Source organism: Cupressus sempervirens, chromosome 3 (genome assembly GCF_028749045.1).
Source record: "Cupressus sempervirens isolate cs-2001-9-10 chromosome 3, ASM2874904v1, whole genome shotgun sequence".
Classification (NCBI taxonomy): Eukaryota; Viridiplantae; Streptophyta; class Pinopsida; order Cupressales; family Cupressaceae; genus Cupressus; species Cupressus sempervirens.
In genome coordinates this window covers 339,246,269-339,266,951 of record NC_143120.1, presented here as the reverse complement: position 1 = coordinate 339,266,951, position 20,683 = coordinate 339,246,269, and the positions used below count along the sequence as shown (strand labels likewise).

General features: G+C 36.3%; 1 protein-coding gene across 1 annotated transcript in view; it reads left to right on the top strand.

Moving 5' to 3' along the window:
- LOC149566376 (uncharacterized) overlaps positions 1 to 20,683 on the top strand; it is a 261,740-nt gene that overhangs the window by 70,583 nt on the left and 170,474 nt on the right. The window contains exons 8-12 of the mRNA XM_089819749.1: positions 1,259 to 1,360; positions 1,930 to 2,040; positions 2,322 to 2,528; positions 16,195 to 16,302; positions 19,333 to 19,428. Of these exons, the coding sequence (XP_089675875.1) occupies positions 1,259 to 1,360; positions 1,930 to 2,040; positions 2,322 to 2,528; positions 16,195 to 16,302; positions 19,333 to 19,428 (624 nt within the window). The remainder of the gene's footprint in view (positions 1 to 1,258; positions 1,361 to 1,929; positions 2,041 to 2,321; positions 2,529 to 16,194; positions 16,303 to 19,332; positions 19,429 to 20,683) is intronic.

The window sequence follows — 20,683 nt, the reverse complement described above, 5'->3', positions numbered from 1 at the left end:
CTCTTTCAATTGATGAAGTTATTTGCATGTGGGTTAACTATCAACAGATTATGATTGCAGCTAAAAGTAGAAACATTTCTTGGTAGTGTTAATTTTTGCTTCCATGGAGTCCATCTACAATATAGGCAGCTTACACCATGAAATGGAAAACAACTGACTACACATCAACCTGGTAGAATAATAACTCAGAAATCGCGCGGACGAGTTTTAATCAGAAAATCGTGAGTTTTTCTTAAAAACTCACTGAAAAATTGGCGAATAATCTGTGAGTTTTGGGTGCAGCCGGGTTTTGAAATTGGTGGTTAGGTTGGCCAAAAACTCGCTGGGCTATAAAACTTGGTGATTTCTTACTAATCTCAGATTAATCTGCAAGTGTGCCAACTATGCAAGTTTAGCTGATTGGAGTTGGTGCTCTCGGTGCTCACTTATGTAATTTGGGAGTTGGTGCTTTGAGGAGAGTTGGTGTTCACTTATGTAATCCGGGTTGGTACCCCTTTTTTTAGGGAAAACTTTTGATTGGTAGTGGGTATTTACCTGAAAGGGGTTTCCACTTGAAATTTGATGTTCACTTTCTCTGTTTTATATTGTTTAATTTGTTTTAAAATTCTAAAATACTGATTCGACCCTCTTAGTATTTTCTGTGCGCTCTTCACAAACATGGGAAGAGTACCTCAAAACTTATGTTTAGGTTGTGCAATTGAGGACCAATTGCTGAGATGGGGAGGGCAAACTTTGTTTTTGGGTTTTCAAGAGCAAGGAGGGAATCCCTAAGGTGTTGAGTTATACAGTAGTACTTGGATTATACAATTTGTTTACCATAAACCATACCCATTGTATGGTGTACCCTGATTTTGTCAGAATGTACCTATGTGCTGGTTTAAAATAACCCCTATTTAGAAATAGCCGTATCATGTAGGGTGTGTAACATATGGATGAACAACCCCTATTTCTGTTGTACACTCATATATGGAAGCATGGACAAAATAAAAATGATTATGATTGACTGTTGTAATGTGTTGGGATGATGAAACCTGTTTTTTTGTCCTGCTTTTTCTCTATTCTAAAACAGTAGTGATTTAGTTTGCATGAATGCCTTTTTGAACGTTTTTCCATGAAACCCAATAATCTCTCTGGCACCTATTTCTCTTATCTAAAGATGAAATTGGTGTGTACCACAAGTTATATTAATTCTATTAAATAATTCTATTTTTTTATGAAACTCAAATCTATCCCTCATTGTTGTCTCCGTTTTCTACAGCATGAATCATTTAGCACTGGAGACTATATCAATGCTATAATAAACAAGCAGCGAGCTGAGACTATTAGCAGTGTTTTGTACCCAGATGACCGTTCCTATCAGGTAGAGTCTTGGTGGCACTAATTTCTTATATTGCAGATCATGTTTAGGCGTTAGTCTCAAGTAAGCTATAAATTTGTTTTTGTAGAGATTATTATATTTGTTATCTTCATGACATTGTTCTTGGTGGATTGTTAGAATAAATTCACATTTTCTTAGGCATCCTGTTGTGGTATTTCTTGTTTGGATTTCTATTGTATGATCACGCATTGATGATCTTGTTGTAAAAGATAGGCTCTGTGTTAAACATGCCTTCGACGGTTAAATAAAATAAAGAGCCTAGCTAAATAATGTCCTTAAATTCTTGCATCCACATAGAAGCATTTCAAGCTTTTCCATAAAACTGCGGTGAAGCATGGACACTACATATGCACTTTATCAGTGCTTCCCTCAACTCCTTGTACTCTAACTGAACTTAAATTGAAGGTGCTTGTTTCACTTATTTTCTGTGCAATTGGAGAAACATATGGAAATCAAGGTATTGAATGCTTGCACCGAGCTGCACATTTTTTTCGTGTGGGTTATACAGCCATGTAGGCCATGGGCAGCTACTGAATGTGGTGATATTGCAGGGGAAGGAGCTTCGTTTGAAGCAACAATACTTTTTTGTGTCATCTTCGTTACAAGACATTATGAGGAGGTTCAAGGACTTTCATAAGAACATTGATGAATTTCCTGAAAAGGTTGTCTCTTTGGCTTTGTGATTAATAGGAAATACCACTCATTATTTTGTTTCATATCGTAGGTGCTATCACATATTCTAGATACTCTGATTCTATGGTGCCAGCTTTGGTTTTTGAATTAGAATTGGTACAGGAAACATTTTTTGCTTGATATTTCAATATGATTATGAATTGATACACCTAGTTTTTCAATAGCTCCATGAGTTCATTTTCTTGATTTCAGTGTGTTAAAATGAGAAATCAGAAGTGATCTTCATTTTCAAATTCATAATGGTTTACAGGTAGCTTTGCAGCTAAACGATACACATCCTGCAATTGCAGTACCAGAATTAATGCGAATGTTGGTTGATGAGGAGAATGTGGAATGGAATAGAGCTTGGGAAATTGTTAAGAAGGTTTTCTCATTTACAAACCACACAGATCAGGCAGAAGCTTTGGAGAAGGTTCCTGTAGAGCTCTTGGGCAACCTTCTACCGCGTCATTTACAAGTGAGTTCTTGACATTGTCAAAGGGTTTTAACTTTTATCATTATGTAACAATTAAAGGAAGCAATTATTATAAAAATATTAGAGATATTACATTATATTTCAATATAGAGAGTAGGAAATACAAATGGAGATATAATTGTGAGAACACATGTCATGTGTACTATTGGAACCAATGTCATTTATGTCTTCTCAAATTATATTAGTATACCTTGTGGTCATCAATTGCATCACAAGCCAGCGTTTTCTTTTATAGGAGAGTTTGTATCAAAAAGAAGAATATACATACCCTCCACAAAAGGTTATGTTGAAGTGCTTTATCACATATATGATTTTTATGAATGGATTGGATTAGCTATGTATTACCAATGAGTTAGAAAACTGAAAAACTATACGGATCTGGTAGCATCTAAATTAACCCACCAAAATGTAACTTGAGGCAAACAAGAAGATTGTACAGTGCAATATAGATGCAGCGAACCTGATTTGGGTGTGTGCAATGGTAGAAAGAATTTTTTTAATTGAACTTGACTATAATTCAATGCTCCATTTGGGCTTGGGCAATGTCCTCGAGACAAGATAACCCCTTTCACCCTCGCCCTGTTTGCAATTCCCATATCTTTTACTACAATTATGGGGCATCCTTGGAATGTTGTAGAAAAAAAGGGGTATCTCTGGGATGTCTTGTATTTTCTGGGACATTTAGGGATGCTCGTAGGTTTTACAGTGAAAGTCTCACTGTTCAATCATGTCATGTCCACTTATCAATCCGTCAGTTTTTAGTGAGTCAACTGTAAGTGTATTATTTATTGGCTACTTCCAAATTTCAGCTAGAAGTGTAGGTGGCATTTTAGGAATAAGGTGACTGAGTCTTGTGTCCTCCAGTTGAGCAACAACTGAGTATTTGTGTTTTCTAGATAAGAAGTGGCTCAATCTGGTGCCTAACAGTTAATGCCATTGATTAAGGGGTGGATTGACCAGTTGATTGCCATGTTAAGGAGTTATTGCCTATGATTGTGCATTGATATTTTGTCGGTAGCTGCCTACATTCGGGAAAGTTAATTGCCAATCAGGTGCCACTGTTTGTGGACTGACTTCCCAAGATTGGGGATCAGTGGTAGTTGGGTTAATAAAGCATAGCATAAGAAAGAAGAGAAGCCACTTTTGGAAATTAACAAAAAATCAATTCTTGTTTTAATGTTTGTGCCTTTGATGCAACAATTAGGCACATTGGAGTCCAAACCCTTCATGTGTGAACATATCATCTTGGGGATGGAAACCCTTGGGAGTAATACATCTCAAATATATAGTGTTTTTAAGGCAGAAGTGTGCAGGAAAGTTTTATTAGATTGCTAGACTTCTGTTTTAGCAGAAAATAATAAAAGATATAAAAACCATAAATTATTGCTAACTTGTGAGTCATTGGGAGAATTTGGAGTAGTCTGAAAAAAGAAAGTGGGTGAATCTTTTTTTAAACAGACATTTGAGTTGTCAATATAAATATATCATAAAGGGAAACAGAGTAGTTAAATTTAATGTGATGAAGGGAAATTCCCTTTATTCTGATTATAGATTCCAGTAGGTGAACATGCCTTGGTTTGTTGTTTTGTAATGCAGTGCACAGATAATTACTTGATATTCAACTAGAGATTCCAATTTGAAGAGCATATTCATGTGACCAATTTAATCTGCATATTTTATTCTTACCACAGTTGTAATGTCCCCTACAGGCTGTCAATTTACAATGTTTTACACATACTACTGTGGAATCAAATCAATTTAATTAAAGGCAATGAAAAATGTTCCATAACACATTTGGTAATTAACTTATTCAAACCTCCTTCCTATTTCTCTCATAAACTCAGCCCTAAGGAGAGTGTGGATTTACTTGTCGTAACACCAACTCTACAAATGTCCTTCCTCAATGCATTGGGACTGCATGTCATACTCATCTCTGGAAGGCATTCAAAATTCATATCCTTACCCATGAGGATTTACTCTGCCTTTCCATACACAACACCAACTCCTAGGCTCTAGCAAGGGATTAAGAAATAAAGCATAAGCATTCTAATTCCTTTAAAACACACACACACACACACACACATATATATATATATTAGTTATACATACATACATATATTCTATAAATAAGTATCTAATTTAGATACTGTTTACCATACAGGGTAAAAGGTTACTTATTGCGTTAAGGGCCTGTTTGGTTGCTGGAATATGATCTAAGAATTGGCATTTGGAGTCCTGGATTTGGGATTCTGGAACTTGAAATCCAGATTACGGTTTTGGGGATTCGATTGTGGACCGTTTGGTTTATCAAGAATTCATAATGCCAAAAGAAATTTCTTCTGTTTGATTGCACACTTCTGAAATTGGGATACGAGAATAAATTTTATTTATTTTAGCTTCTCCTAAGTTCTTGACCATCACTCTTTCCTTTTGATCTGTTATAAAGTTCTCGACAATCTCCTCCAAAGTCTTTCCCTTGTTTCCAACACAAAAAAATACACAAACACAGCTGCCCGAAAAGAAAAGCCTGTGTGAAGAAGAAGATGCTAGGAACACAAATTACATTAGAAAAGTTTAGAAATCTGATGTAAACCACACCGCTCACAAACCTGTTAACTTCAACGCAAATCCCAGCTGCCTTTGCTCACAGTCGAAGAGGATAAATCTTGCCCCCCCATCACTCAATTAACACACGCAGGAAACAAAGCTAAAAATATTAATGATGAACTTATAAACTACATTCCTAGGTCTCCAGCTCTGAAACTAACGAACCTTCCCTCGTATCTGCAAGAGAGGGATGTATCAACGTTGATGCACAAAAGTTATGCTTCCAGATCTTAATATTCCTCCACCACATTTCAGTGTGCTCATGCTGCAGATTGGATTGTTGGATCTTATTATTCCTCCACCGCATTTCAGTCTGCTTGTGCTGCAGATTGGATTGTTTCCAACACAGTAGAGGAGCTAGAAAAACAAACAATTGAAGAGATACAAATTCAGTTGAGAGCCCCATTTTGTTCTCTTGTTCCTTTGCTTCAACCCGAGGGTGATGTGGGGACAAACATGTGGGTTAAATCTGACTGCAGGAGCTGGCTTGACTGTTTGCAAAGCTCAAACTCATGAAATGGCGATGGAATTGTTGCACAGCAAGCAAACATTCATTTGGGTTCTTCGTCCTAATATCGTTGCCTCTGACATTAGAGACTTACTGCTGGATGATTTTGTTTATGAAAAAAGTGTTACCTATGAGTAAACAGACCATACATGCAAGTAAACAGAAAAAATGAGAATATGAGCAGAGGTAGCTATGACAAAAATCCAGTGTTAGGATGTCAAAATTTTTTTTATTTCAATTAATTTGGAATGCTCATTTTGGGCAAATTGGAATTAGAACAGGTATTTGAGCAATTCCACTTATTTAGATGGAAGACCGAATCCTAGTTTTAGGTGGTAAATGAGGATACCGAATTCTATTGTTCCAAATTCCCATTCCTGCGGACCCAAACAGCGGATTAGGAATTTTTTTTGAGCAATTCCACTTATTTAGATGGAAGACCGAATCCTGGTTTTAGGTGGTAAATGAGGATACCGAATTCTATTGTTCCAAATTCCCATTCCCATTTTGCGGACCCAAAGGGCAGATTAGGAATTTTTGAGAATTCCAAATTCTAGTTCTTGTTCAAATCTACGATCCAAACAGGCCCTAAGAGGCTAGAATTTAACGCGGAACAAGATAGTACTCTATTCATATAAGCAAAGTATACAATCACGAGTACAATGATGCTTCATAGTTCAATTCAGACGGTGTACATATATCTCCCGAAGAGGTGACTCAACCATCACGCAACCTTTCGGACACTAACTAATCTCGTTGGTTATGACCATTAATCTTACAATGGAAACATGCACCCACATCCCCTAGTTAAATTTTTTTCCAACAAATGCTTTTCTTTTCAATTTTCAGCAAAATTTCCTCGAGAAACATAATATCAGGATTGATGAAAATTAAAGCCCTAGCATTCAGATGAGGTAAAGTAATTTTAGATTCCTCAACCTATAGAACAATCCCTACGGGTTTCAGCATATGGGAGATAAAAGACCAAAATTCTGGTTAGATTCCATGAATCTCTATCCAAAATGGGGACAAGGATGGCTGAGCGCATTCAAGATTGCTTCTGGGTGCCCAAGGAAAAGCCCTAAATAAAGTTTGCCCGACATTCCAAAGACCCTTTTTCAAGACTTTCTCTTGCATGGAATGGTTCTTCAAAAACACAATAGACAAACCTTTTTGCACCATTCTACTGAAATTAACAACGATTCCAAGCTTTTTGCACCACACATTATTAAACCAGTCATCTAGAAATTTACAAGCAGGTAAAAATTTATCATCCATGCACATGAAGAAAATAACAACATTTTTCAATCTAGCTTGTTCAAATTTAATTGCCTTTACCATGTCATTGCTTGGCTCTAGAGTGATAGATTCCACAGTAGGCAATGGGACCTTACCTTCCCCAACGTCCACCAACTCCCCCCTTCCTGCAATCCTCCTCCTTCTTTGGGTCTATCTCCATTGGAACTGATCCTTCTTCCTCTTGGGTCCAATTCTCTTCTTGTGACCGTTCCATTGAAGGCAACCGATTCCGGTACCGAAGGAAGTGAAGACTTAGCAACCACCTCCTGATAAGATAGTTTCTGGGTTGTAAAACTGTTAATATCATCAGGGTCATAATTGACTAGTTTCTGGGTTGTAAAACTGTTAATATCATCAGGGTCATAATTGACTAGTTTCTGGGTTGTAAAACTGTTAATATCATCAGGGTCATAATTGACATGCTTCGGCCTCTCTCTACCATCATTTGCCAATGAAGAAGCCATCAAACAATCAAGTCTGTGGTAGATCAAAGCACACACTAAAAAATGCAAAGTCTAAAACAATCAAGGCTCACACATGCGCAACCAAGGATGCATTCAAACCCTAAACCATGACTATGCAAGGGAGATCAGAAAGCAAAAGCCATAAGCATGAACACTCTCCACAATGAATACAAGCACTCAAAGCAACACAACTCATAGAAGTACAGGCCACGAGAAAGATAGATCAAGCCACCACGCAAATAGTCTGCAGTATGGTGCAATCAATTTCACACCTACTTGCAAACCACTTGTCCTCTTCAATAGACTATCATTAGATCAATATATTCAATAATATAATTAATGTTATAATATTTATTTATCATTATTAATCTTATTAATAAAATATTTTCTTTGATTAAAATCAACTCTAGAAATGAGGGACATTAATATTACGTTTTTGCCATCCATTTCGAAGGAGAATTCCATCCTCCTGAAACTCTGTGTGTAGTTGTCAAGAGCCTCTATCTAGTAGATGCCTAACTTGACCTCCATGTCATCCAAATTTACTACAAAGAAGTCATTTGTCAGCTTGTGGTACCCCATGGTAATGCTCTGTTTTGGAACCAAATGGGTACATGACAAGAGATTTCCTCCTTCCACCTTGACTTGGAACCCTTCGTGTGCCTCTGTATTGAAACACCTTTGGTTCATGAGTGATGAGTTGATGAAGTTGAGTGTGGCCCTACTATCGAGTATGATGACAACCTTTTACCCCTGAAGTATACCCTATACCCATAATATAGTGCACCCGGAGTAACGACAAGTGCCACAATGATGCCTCCTCCCCTTGCCAAACTGGCAATACTCTCCGCACAATTTATGTTGACCTCTATGGAAGCTTGTTGACCATCTTGTTGAGGCTCATTTTCCTCATACTCCTTGTTGTTAGACATCATCTCAATGTAATGATTTCCACTTTGCCTAAGCATTAGTGGCTTGGTTCCGACGGCTCCCTACAGGTAAAATAGAGTTATCTCCTTAGCTCTTGTGTCATGGCCTCATCTAATGACAACATCTTTTTGTGTGCTTTGTTGTCTTTCATCTTCGAAGCAAGAAATGGCTTGGGGTACAAATAACTCCTGGAGAAAGAAGAGGAGGATGCTTCCATGTTATGTGCCTTCTTAATTGCTTTGGTGAGCATGATGGGCTTGAATCCTTTTACCCAACCTTTCAGAGGTTCCATTAGCCCATCCATGAACAACACAATCTATCATCTCTCTGAGATATTTGTTACCAACATAGACAATTCATTGAATTTTTTTATACAACTATTGAGTGATCTAGATTGAGCTACACCAACTCCTTAAAATTGAGTTCTATATCTTTCTTGATAAAGTGGTCTATCAGCCTCTCTGTGAATTTGACGTTGGAGGTTATTTGATCATGACCCATGTAACTATTCCCTAATGCTGACATTTTTGAGCAAGCCTTTCCAAGTGAAGTGCTACAAATTTGATTTACTCATCCTCTAGCATTGTGTTATGTTGGAAATGTGTTTGTATTTTGCACCCATGCCTGTGTAGAAATTGATCCAGATCCATTGAAGGATGATAGCTTTTTACCTTGCCTATCTTCCACTTGAGGTCATCATTGTAGCAGCCACGATTGCTACTGCCCTAATATCTCAATCTCATATTCATACAATCCTCGAAGGATGTCTCCTTCGAGATCCATGGTCCTCCAATCTTGCCTTAGTTTCTCTTGCATTTCCTACAATGTAGGCTTTGGTTCTTTGTGAGGTGCTTTGGTTCTAGGCAAAAATGTTAGCATCGATGGTCAAGAGCATGAATTCTGAGGGTTTGCTCTTCGTGCGATAGGATTATCGCCATGCCCATTTTGTCTTGGATTTATCTTTCCTTTTGTTAACTTTTGTAATGTCTCCTCCACGACTCTTCATTCTTCCCCGCTGACCATATGGTATTATTGAGCCATGCTTGGCTTCTGGTTTGCTCCCTTAATGGTGTCAAGACTTTAGCCGCATGATCCTGAGGTTTCCCCTTTCTGTCAACAAAACGAGATCTCATTTGGTGTACACTTGCATCGACTACCTGATAAGCCAGTAGAATCACCAACTTGAACCATTGTGATGTGCCCAACCTTGGAAGGTACAATGCAAGTGTATGACCCTCTGTAACCAAACAACCTGTGCATTCTTCTTGGCTTAGTATGGGCTCTCTCAACTGTTGTAGAGTCCAAGGTAGCCATTGTACAGTATATGCATGTGTGTATGGCCAATTATGTGCTAGAATATGGATACGAAACTGTAGGGTGTGATTTGTGTATTTTGAGGTCATGCACGGTGCTTGACTTTTTGGCCAGCATATGTTGGAGCCTAGTAGTGCATGTTCGACATATGTTGTATAGTGGTATGCTTGAGTATTTCCGTACAATGATTTTGATTCTTGTATATGGTATGTTGACTAGTCGTATGGTTAGCAAGGGCCTCCATCATACGTCAATGCCTAGGAAATGGTCTTTGTGCGTGCAATGTGGTTGGATTCTGCCTTTGGACTTGGATATCACAATGATGCCATGAATGACCAATTATACTATTAGATGTTGCCATTGATGCAAATTCATACATGCAAGAGGAAATAATGATAACACTTCAAATTATATCCAATAGATCTTCAATACAACAATTTGGACTAAGAGAAGAGGAAAAATAGGGTGAGGGTCCCACCGAAACTATAGATGCCAAGTAGGAAGGATCTTTCACCTTCGAAATGGCAGATAGCTGAAGTTTGATAGGAATTCACACATATAAAGGAAAATACAATTCGTGTACCTACAACAACTATCTTAACCTTATATATGGTTTTGGGGAAACTTCCCAAAGGATTACAAAAAAGTTTCAACACGGCCAGGATATTACCAACAAAAAAAGGTCCAAAGAGATAATAATTTTAATTTTGAGACCATACATACAAAGTTATTAAATTAAATCATTTAATAATATTGGGGACTATGGGGTTGCGAATGTTGTGGACCATATATAAGTTATTAGGAACAGAAGGTGTCAACCTCTGTGCCTTGACAAAAGAAGTGGAGGTGAGAGATCTTGAGACTATTGAAAACCATCACTTTAGTCTTACCAAGCTTAACTGTCAACTGCCGTGAGTCACAAAATGGAGCAAGGTCATCAAGAAGTCTCTGTAAGCCCTCAAGAGTGAAGGCCAAGAGGACCCCATCATTCGGAAAGAGCAAAACATAAATCAAGACTTGTTGTAAAGAACAACCTTCCCTTGAAACTGAATGCACTTGAAGAAACACCTCTAGCTCAATATACAACCCAAACAAGGTCTGACACCCCACTGAGGGCCTTAATGTGACCAACACCTGTCTTGTAGAGTCCTATGATGGCAGTCAAGTGTCTCAAAAATACCAATATCGCAAAGTCTTTGGAAAGAGCCTTCTTGAGTACAAAATCAAAAGCCTTGCTAAAACCCACAAAGCAACATTAAACCTTTTAGGAGCAATGCTTGGCGTCCTCAATAATAGCATTGAGACTCAAAATGTGGTTCATGGTTTGATAATCCGATCGGAAACCCGCTTGTCCCATAGTCTAAGTAGGATGCTTATACAACTCTTGAGAAAGAATTGTGTGCAAAACTGTGGCTTTCAATTTAGAGAATGTATGCCCAAGCATAATACTGTTGTAGTTGTTGGGATTCGAGAGTGGGCCAGTCTTGTGAATTGGATGAATGATGGTCTTGACCAAGAGTGGGGAAACTGGTGCAAATCCCTATGTTGAAGAGATTGGCGAGGAAGGAGCCCAACATCGTGATACTTGCTTGAAGAGTTCTGTGTGGAACCCTTCCTCATCTCTCTCTTTGATGTTGGTGTTGGTGAAAAGATGGTAGTTGGGGGGGTGGGGGGCAAAGGATGGATGGTTGGTTGAGGCTATAATAAATAGTGGATGTGTTAGAGAGCAGCAAGTCATGATCAAAGGTGGGGGGAGGGGGGACCTATGAGGACAAAGTGTGCACCAGAAGGCTTAGGGGGATTGTAGGAGTGAGGCTTGAAGAGTTATGCTACGCTATGTGATGAAGATGGATTTCTTGTAGCGGTAGGAGTATTTTTGCCATGTGAAGTTAGTAGGGTTAGGGTGGAAGTTGTGCATAAAGTACAGCGGGAGCACTTATAGTCATCATCAAACTTATTCATAGGGAAGGTATTCTTACGCTTGGGGAGAGGGATCGACAAGGTGGTGTGGTGCATGAATGAGAGGAGGAAAGCCTAACAAATAGAGTCGAAAAGATGGTCAAACATGGTGGAGGCACACTCAAGGGTGGTGAAAGAATCCAAGTGAAGGAGCTATTTGAGGTGAAGGGTGAAGAGGTCCTATTTTCTATTGTCAAAGCCGAAGGAGGTACGATTTGGGTGGGGGGGCAGAGGCGGCAACAAGAGGGGGGAGGGGGACACATGGATAGCAAGGCTGAGGACGACATGGTTCGCTAGGGGAAGGGGGTTGACAATGAAATGATTGATGGAGGGGATGAAGGAGGGACTGGCAAGGGAATAGTCCACAACATTCGCAACGCCACAATGAGGCCAATAAGTGAACAATCTGGAGTCAGGAAAGCATGGAAGACTGTTCATGATCACCAAGTCCAAGGACTTGCATAGCTGGTGTAGATGATGATTGTAGGTGAGGGGCCCTAAATAGTCATTAGAGGATCTATGAAGACCCAAGGAAGATGGTTTCGACTCAGAAGTACACATTGAATCCACTACTTGGCAATGGAGCGGGGGTTTGCATGTCCTTGGTCTGTGCATTGAAATCCCCAACAATGGTAATATCTCCCACCATAGAAAATTGAGCGATGTTGTCATATAATTCCATATAGGGGCTCCCCTCTAGCCCATTATGTATAGCATATAAAGAAGATGATGGAGGAAAGTAACACACGACAATTTAGTCTCTCGGGTGCATTGTCAGCTTACCAACACGGACCCACATAAATTTGGTATAATTGTTGGAGTAATCAACACGTGTTACAGTCTAAAGACAGTTGCTAACTAGGCAAGTGACCTCATGGGAACCCCTAACACCCCCATAACTTCGAACCTTGTCCCTGAAAGCTAATAACAAAACAAACTAAGGAGATCAAAATGAACATTGAAATCCTCCCACAAAATTCTGAACAATAACACAATAAAAAAGAAAATGAATAGACCTAAGAAAATCGTAACAAAGTGAATAACTAAATTAAAGAAAGGGTCATACAAGAAAATCAAGGGGGAAGAAATTAACCAAGAAACAAGTTAATAAACCAAAGGAGAACAGGAAAAGCAAGCCATCAACCAAGAAAGACAAAAATAACTACCAATCTAAAAAAGAAAAAAAAATTAGTTAATAAATAATAAATAAATTTCAGCCAATCAGAACAAAAGTCTTGAAAATACAGCTAGACAAATAACAAAATGGAAAAAGAGAAAAAAGAGAAGAAAAAGAAACATATAGATATTAACAAAATAAACACAATAAAAGTAAAAAAAAATGAGGAAAAGAAATAAATAATCATACAAGGAATAATGAAACAGATCATAAAGAAAACGTCAAACAAAAGGAATACCATAAGAAAAGAAATGTAAAAAGAAAAACATATATAAAGACACAAATTAATAATAGAACAAATGGAAATCAACCAAGAAGAGACAAAAGAACTCAACCAAGAAGAGACAAAAGAACAATTATAAATCTAAATTAAATGAAATAATAATAAGCATCAACTAAAAGCAAAAAGAGAGACCAAACAAGAAAAGCATCATGATAAACACAAAATGAAAGCAAAACTAAGGACCAAAGATAACAAAAGAAAGCTGAAAAATAGAAAAACAAGAACCAAGAGGAAAAGGCTGCTAAGCGAAGAGAGAAGAAAATGAAAAAGGAAAAATGATGATGAAAAGAGCAAACATCAAAAATAAGGCCAGCTTAGGAAAAGTGTCAAAAGAAGGAAAAACCAAAGAGAGCAGTAGAGAAAGCATCTTGAATGGAGTGAATTGAGAAGAGCTTTCTAAGCTTGATTTATGTACCACCCTTCATCCCTATTGAGGTTGTTAGTATGGTGTGTAATGGTAATGGCCTCATAAAGTTTGTGTTTGAAAAAACACTCTTCCTTGATCGTAAGTTGAGTATTCTCAAGGTAGATGTGATGTTTAGTCCAGTGTGAATGCTCAACAAGAGCTGATTAAACAAAGCGTTCCTTGACTCTACTATTGATAGATCAACCTATCTCCTCAATATATGGAGTGCCACATGAACAATCAATTTTGTACACTCTAGAGTAGAGGAGAGGTGGGGAGGGATCTTTGACCTGAGTGAGTGAGTTTTCTCATGATTGATATGGGTTTGAAGGCACAAAAAAAACCCTCCTTATGGAGAATCTTAGAGATCTTATATGAGATGCCTTCAACAAAAAAAACAGTCGCAATGGGATAGGATTTAGACAAGATAGGTTTTGGAATGGGATAAGATTGTTCTTTGGCATTCTTGAAAGATTTGAGGATCTTCCTTTTGTGATAATCATTGAGTTTGAAAACTTGAAAGAGGTGGGAAAGCTCAAGGTCAATGTGGTCATTATTACAAATACAAAGGGTACGGGTGCTGAGAGTGTTGAGCACCCCCATTTTTTGAGAAGGGCAGTGATGGGAAGAAGCATGAAGGTAAAGATCAATGTTTGAATTTTCTAAAGACCAAGCTTGTCGCATCATTAGAAAATCCACATACACTGATCGTTACTTAATTGATTAATGCATAGTGCCCAAGTTAAATTTAAGCTATGAGTAAATATTAATTCACTCCAAAAATAATGTTCTTTACTCTTAAGAATGTTAATAGCGATAAATAAGCATCTCGTTTATTTGTATTTGAATTATAAATGTAATTTTATAATCTTTAAAGTTCTATAATAGCATTAATAAATCTGCTATGCAGCTGGCATATAAAATAAACTTTGACGTATTCTGCCCAGTTTAATACATTGGAAATAAGTAGCGTTACAAAAAATGTCAATGGTACTAAAACCTTTTATTCCGAAGTTATTCATCATATTAATGTTGAATTTGTTCTTCATCTTGAAGCTACTTTGCTCAAAGTATCTATCAATTCGGATACACCCATTCTTGGTGCTTACCTGAGGCCATAAAAAGCCTTCTTCAACTTGTAGGCTTGGTTTTACTTACTTTGTACTTGAAAACCTTGTGGCTACTGTATATAGACTTCCTTTTCTAAGTGCCTGTTCAAGAAGATACTTTTCACATCTGTATGATGTATGCCCCATGTCTTTTGAGATGCTAGTGAAATCATCATCTATGTGGTTTTACTTACTTTGTACTTGAAAACCTTGTGGCTACTGTATGTACACTTCCTTTTCTAAGTGCCTGTTCAAGAAGACACTTTTCATCATCTATGCTATACCTTTTAGTGAAACCTAAACAACTAAACATGTGTGTACTTCAATACTATTATCACTTCTGTACTTTGTCTTTTAGACCCACTTAGTACCACTAAATTTCTTGTCATGCGGGAGTTTTAAAAACTCCCAAATATTATTCTTATGAGTTGAATTCATTTCATTTGGCTGCATTTCCATCCAAACATCATTAGTACATGTATCTTCAAAACTTGATGGTTTAAAATCAGTTTTAGAATGTGGAAAAACATATAGCTCCCCATGGTTTTAATCTTCTTCATTTGGTGACTTCTTTTAAGTCTTTTTTAAATAATACACGCATCCAGTATATGAATCGGAGGATGAGATGAAATAATTGTCTTACCTTTCTTGAACTGTAGAACTAAATGAGGAGCTGCTTGATGGACTTCAGACTTGTAGTACTCAGAACTAAAAAACCAGTGGGTTGCGCATTAGCATTATCATCATAGGCTGGGGGAGGCCCCTATAGATATTTCAACATGTTATGTTTGATGAGCCTACACTACTCTTTCATAAAAATTTCACCTTTGGATACAAAAATGCTATTAACAAGGGGATTATAAAACCTATGCAGTTTTCTTTGTTTACTCTACCAAACAAAATAAGACTAACTTGTTAGTTCTAATTTCTTTTATCCTCATCATTTACATGAAAAAAGGTTTGACTCTGAAAAATATTATACTTGTTAAGGTATGTATCCGTTAATGGCACCTTAAGGACTATAATACTATTGAGAGTTGAGATGTTCCTTTATCTTATTTTTTGTTTCTAAATGAACTAATTATTTCTGTTACATTGCATTTTTCAAATTAGCAAATTAATTGCAAAGTTTATAATTTGAAATGAAAGTCATGTGAGCACGTAATCCTCATGTTGAATTAGATGGAATCATTGTTCAATAGCATTCTATTTGAGAAATTGCTTTTTAATTGTGTTGTTTAGTGAGATTATCAATGTGGTCTATTGCAGTGCATTTACATAGATGCTCTAGTCACTATTACATATTCAAGTAAATGCATCATAGATATTCAAATATATGCATGATGCATGACAGTAAGCCATCTTAATTGTTTATGAATTACCATGTTTAAAGTGATTATGGTCTATTGTTTCTATTTTTTTTGATCCTTTAGATTACTTTTGACTTAAATCGCAGGGTTGAGATCAATAATACACCACTTCCTTAACATATAATTGTTGTTATCTTATTGATGGCATCTGTACATGCCAACTTACCTTTTCTTTTTGACAATCATATAATAGAGCTTTTGTTTGACTAAATTATTTTGCAGATTATATATGATATAAATTTCTTCTTCTTGGAGGATCTAAAGAGACATATTAGTTCAGACTTTGCTCGGCTTGCCCGAATGTCAATCATTGAAGAAGGTGCTGTGAAGGTAGGCTTGCCAACTACATATACAGATGCTAGGATAAATATTGAAAACAGTTTTCATTTCTCTCTTTTGCTATGTCTTGCGTGCCTTTCTATTAATGAGCGATACCTGAATGCATTTTCATATTTTTTGTAATATGAGTTTTGTAGGTACAAACTTTTTTTAACAGTATGTTGATTGGTATTACTGTTTTCATTTCAACATTTTTTGACAATCTTATTGTTTAGTAGAATGTATCTTATAGTATACAAAACTACATGTGCATTAACCACCACATTGCTGTGCAAAGGGTGGCCTACTTTAAGATAGTAGCTTTTCTTCATGATTTCTTTACCTTAGTAGCTTAATTGTGGAAAGATGCAGTTTGTACTTAATGTCCTCCCTTCACTGGATAGAAAGACATTTCTCATTTGAAAGTTGGCTTGTAGAAAAACAAAGACGTGATGAGATTCATTTGGTATCAAAATGGATTCATTTCATTACATAGTAGAACTATCCCGGACATTGATGTATTGGCATTGTGCATTGAGATACAGGTTAGCTAGGCTAGGGAAACATAGAACTCTCACTGAAACTATTCACCTGTCAAAACATTTTTCCATCTTCATATCATTTTCGGAAGGGGAGGGACATATTGACAAATTCTTACAAAGAAGCTAGGGGTTACAGTTTGTGATATCTTTTGGCTAATTAAACATTTTAGTTACATTGTGTTTAAACATTTTGAGTATAGTAGCCCTCAAAGATGTTCAAAAGAATCCTTCAAGTTTCAGAGTAATGTGGTCACATCTTGCATAATAATTTCTTGAATTCATTGATAACATTGTCTTGTATACCTTTTTTCTTTCTCACATTTAAGGCTCATCTGTCAAGGAACTTGTGAAAAAGGAAAGGACAGTAGGAAAACAATTTCATATTATGATTTGGATGCATTATGAGATATTTTTGTATTTAAGAATTTCTATGATGTTATTTGGTAAGTGCTTCTGAATTCAAAGGTGCATTGTCTTAGACATGGACATTTTGACTGTATTAGAAATACTGCCACCTGAGAAGTTCAATTGTTTGTAATGAATTACATAGATCTTAGTTTAAACATGTCCCATGTAGGCTTCCTCCTCTGTTGCTTTCTAAGGTGTAATATGGCTTTTGTACGTAATGGCCAGCCCTTGTGACATGTAATTCTACTTCTTTTTTTTTTTTGGTTTTTCTTAAAGTTTTCAGTATAGAAACACATACGGAATTGACACAATACAGAAATGACTGAAATTACACGTACAGCAGCTATTGAATACCAAACTTCAACATTTTAAATTTATATTCTCTATTTTGAAACTAAGAACATCGAAATACATTACCAGCAGATTAACTCAAGGATTTCTTGATTAATATCAACAGCAGAATGTAAATCTACATACCAGATTTTCTGCTCAGCACAATAATAGCAGAAGTAAACCCTAGATGTCGCTTATCAAATGCTTTCACTCAAATACAATATAGTTTCAGGCATGCACAACTACCTGTAATTGTTTGCAGATCTGCTCGGCACTCCCTTGAAAATTACAGACCTGTATGCACTTCACTTGCAATTTCAGACCCGAGCGACCTAGTCCTGGGTGTTTCACTTTTCAAACATGTACAGCTCACTGCAGATTGCTCCCAGATTGATACAGCTTTGACTTGGGTATTCTCAGAATTGTACAGTATCCATAAGTTCACCAAGCTGATATATAAATATTGCCAGCAATGGCAATTCAATCACAGCAGTGTGGCCACAAATATATTCTTCAACCTCTCAAATCAATTCCTTCAGAACAACTGATTTAAAAAGGATATGGATAGATAGATTGAACAATCTATTACCTTAATACTCGATCAAATTCACAGATTTTTTCTTTCGACAGCACAGAGATTGTAAGCGAAGAGAGCTTTCCTTCTCCAAGCTCCTGAGAAGAACTCTCCAAACAATTTCACTAATTTCTTGTATTTTCTAGACTTCTGCAAATCCTTTATAACACTCTCATAAGAGCTCATTCACTCATTTACCAATGTGGGATAAATAAAATCACTTTTCCCCATTCCTTTTGCCTTTCCTTATTTTGTTGCTATTTTACATTTTCCTCCTATTTTCTCGGGATTGTTTTTTCCCCAACTTTTCTGTAGATTCATTTCCTTTATTATTTCCCAATGTCACTAAAAATATTAAAAAAAAAAAAACTTTAGTCCCCATTTGCATTTTATGTCTCCAATTTGTTATTTAAACAAAGGGATATTTAGTATTTAGTTGCATTAAGAAAGTTAAATATGAATATTTAACTTTCTAAACTAATATTTACTTGCACAAAGAAAGTTAAATATGAATATTTAACTTTCTAAACTAACTTATTAATGCATAAATAAATCATACCAGTGATATTAAATTCTTCTGTCAATAAGTGGATGTGTAGGTGTCTCTACTCTCAACCGTTCACATCCACTTATTCATCTTAGGGGTGAATTCCTAGTTAGGCTTCCATTTCTGTAGATACAAACATTTCAATAGGTTCTCCCTTTTCAAGGTGTACAAATGCTTCTCTTTAGGTTTCTTATTATTCTGGAGTAGCTAGATTATTGATTCTTTTTTCAACCGACATGTAGATAAGGAAGGCAAGTTAAATATTTACTTCATTATCTGTTTATCTTTCATTATTGACAAGTGTCTGGGTTAGGCGAGGATCTTTTTATGGTGATGGCCCAAGTTCAATATCCAAAACATCAAAGCCAGCAAAGTTGCATGTTGTGTTGAGAAAAAATATTGTCAATATTATGGTTTTGTAAAAAAGGATTTTGGGTAGCATCTGCAACTCATGGCTCATTTAAACTTTGGAATCAACATGCCCTTTGGTAGAGATTCCATTTTTTGCAGAGCATAAATTCTAAATATGTGCTGGTTTTTGAATCCCTTTAATGTCCCTTTCTGATTAGTATATTACATATACAGAAGTGGATTCATTTGAATAATTTTATAATATTTCAAATTTATCATTTTTGCAGAGTGTTCGTATGGCAAACTTATCTATTGTGGCCTCCCATAGCATGAATGGAGTGTCTCGATCTCACTCAGAAATACTTAAAACATCTCTTTTCAAGGTATCTAATTGATCAGGCTCTCATTGACAATATTTACAAATCCGTATGGTGGGTATGATATAACTGCTCTTTTAACTACAGTTTAATTGTTTGATATAAGTATGTTTCACAAAATTAGCATCTTAAGAGATAATAGATTGTGTGGCTATTTTCAGAGAATTCAAAACCAATGTTCTGTATGGTTGGCAGTGTTCAAAAAACATGTTATTATAATATCACAGGATTCGATTAAAACAATGGCAGAAACACCAGAATAAATACTATGTATGCTTGTAACATGAAAATAAAAACCATCAGTGTTATCAAATAAAGCAATAACAGTCTCTCAGAAGTTGTCTGCTTTTTTATAGAATTGAAATGCTATATTTGTTTTGATATATTTCAAACAGTCAATTCTCAGTATATCTTTCAACCTTATATCATTCTCATGCCTTGAGTAATCTAAAAATTATTCCCTCATGAAGTCGATAATGTACTTGCAAGAAAATCTCTCTATGATTGCACTTCCTTAGCTATTTCTTTATGAATATTTTAATTCTGAGTATATGATTAAATTATTCAATAATCTTTATCTGAACAGCTGTGCTGATTGCAACCCTAGTAGAGTTCAAATTCAATATATAATTTCGTGCTACCATCTTAAGACAGTGCTTCAGTATTTCAATAGTTTGGTTTCTTTCAATGGTTATTGAAATCGTTTGAGAGCTTTAAAAGATCATTCTTGATATTAGTTGTATACTTTAAATCTGTTGTTATTAATATAGTGTCATATATTTCAAGAGTGTGTAAGATTGCTTTCTGATTTTATTGTGTTTCTGAAAAAAATCAATGTTTTGGATCACACTCAATGAACCTTTATCATTTGATTACTCAATGATCCATTTAATTTGATAAAACTTACTTATGGATCTATATTATTTCAACTCCCCAGCTTCATTTTCCTCATGTCCTGTATTTCATTTTCTGGTGATACTATCATTTCCCCTCTACCATTTTTAAGGTTATGTCTGCAATCTAAAGCATCACTCTCCTCTTTGTGATGATGGATCATTGAGTGATCCAAAGTGGTGATTGAATAGCATAGATAGTTGATTCCAAAATTAATTTTACGCATAGTTCTCAGACTCGGAGTATGAGAGTACTTGGCAAGCCCCGAAAGCACACTTCTTCATCGACTATGGAAAATTCATGCCAATTATTTGATTATTTGTCGGGTACCTTTAAAAGACCACCCCAAACCTGTCTTCGATATGGT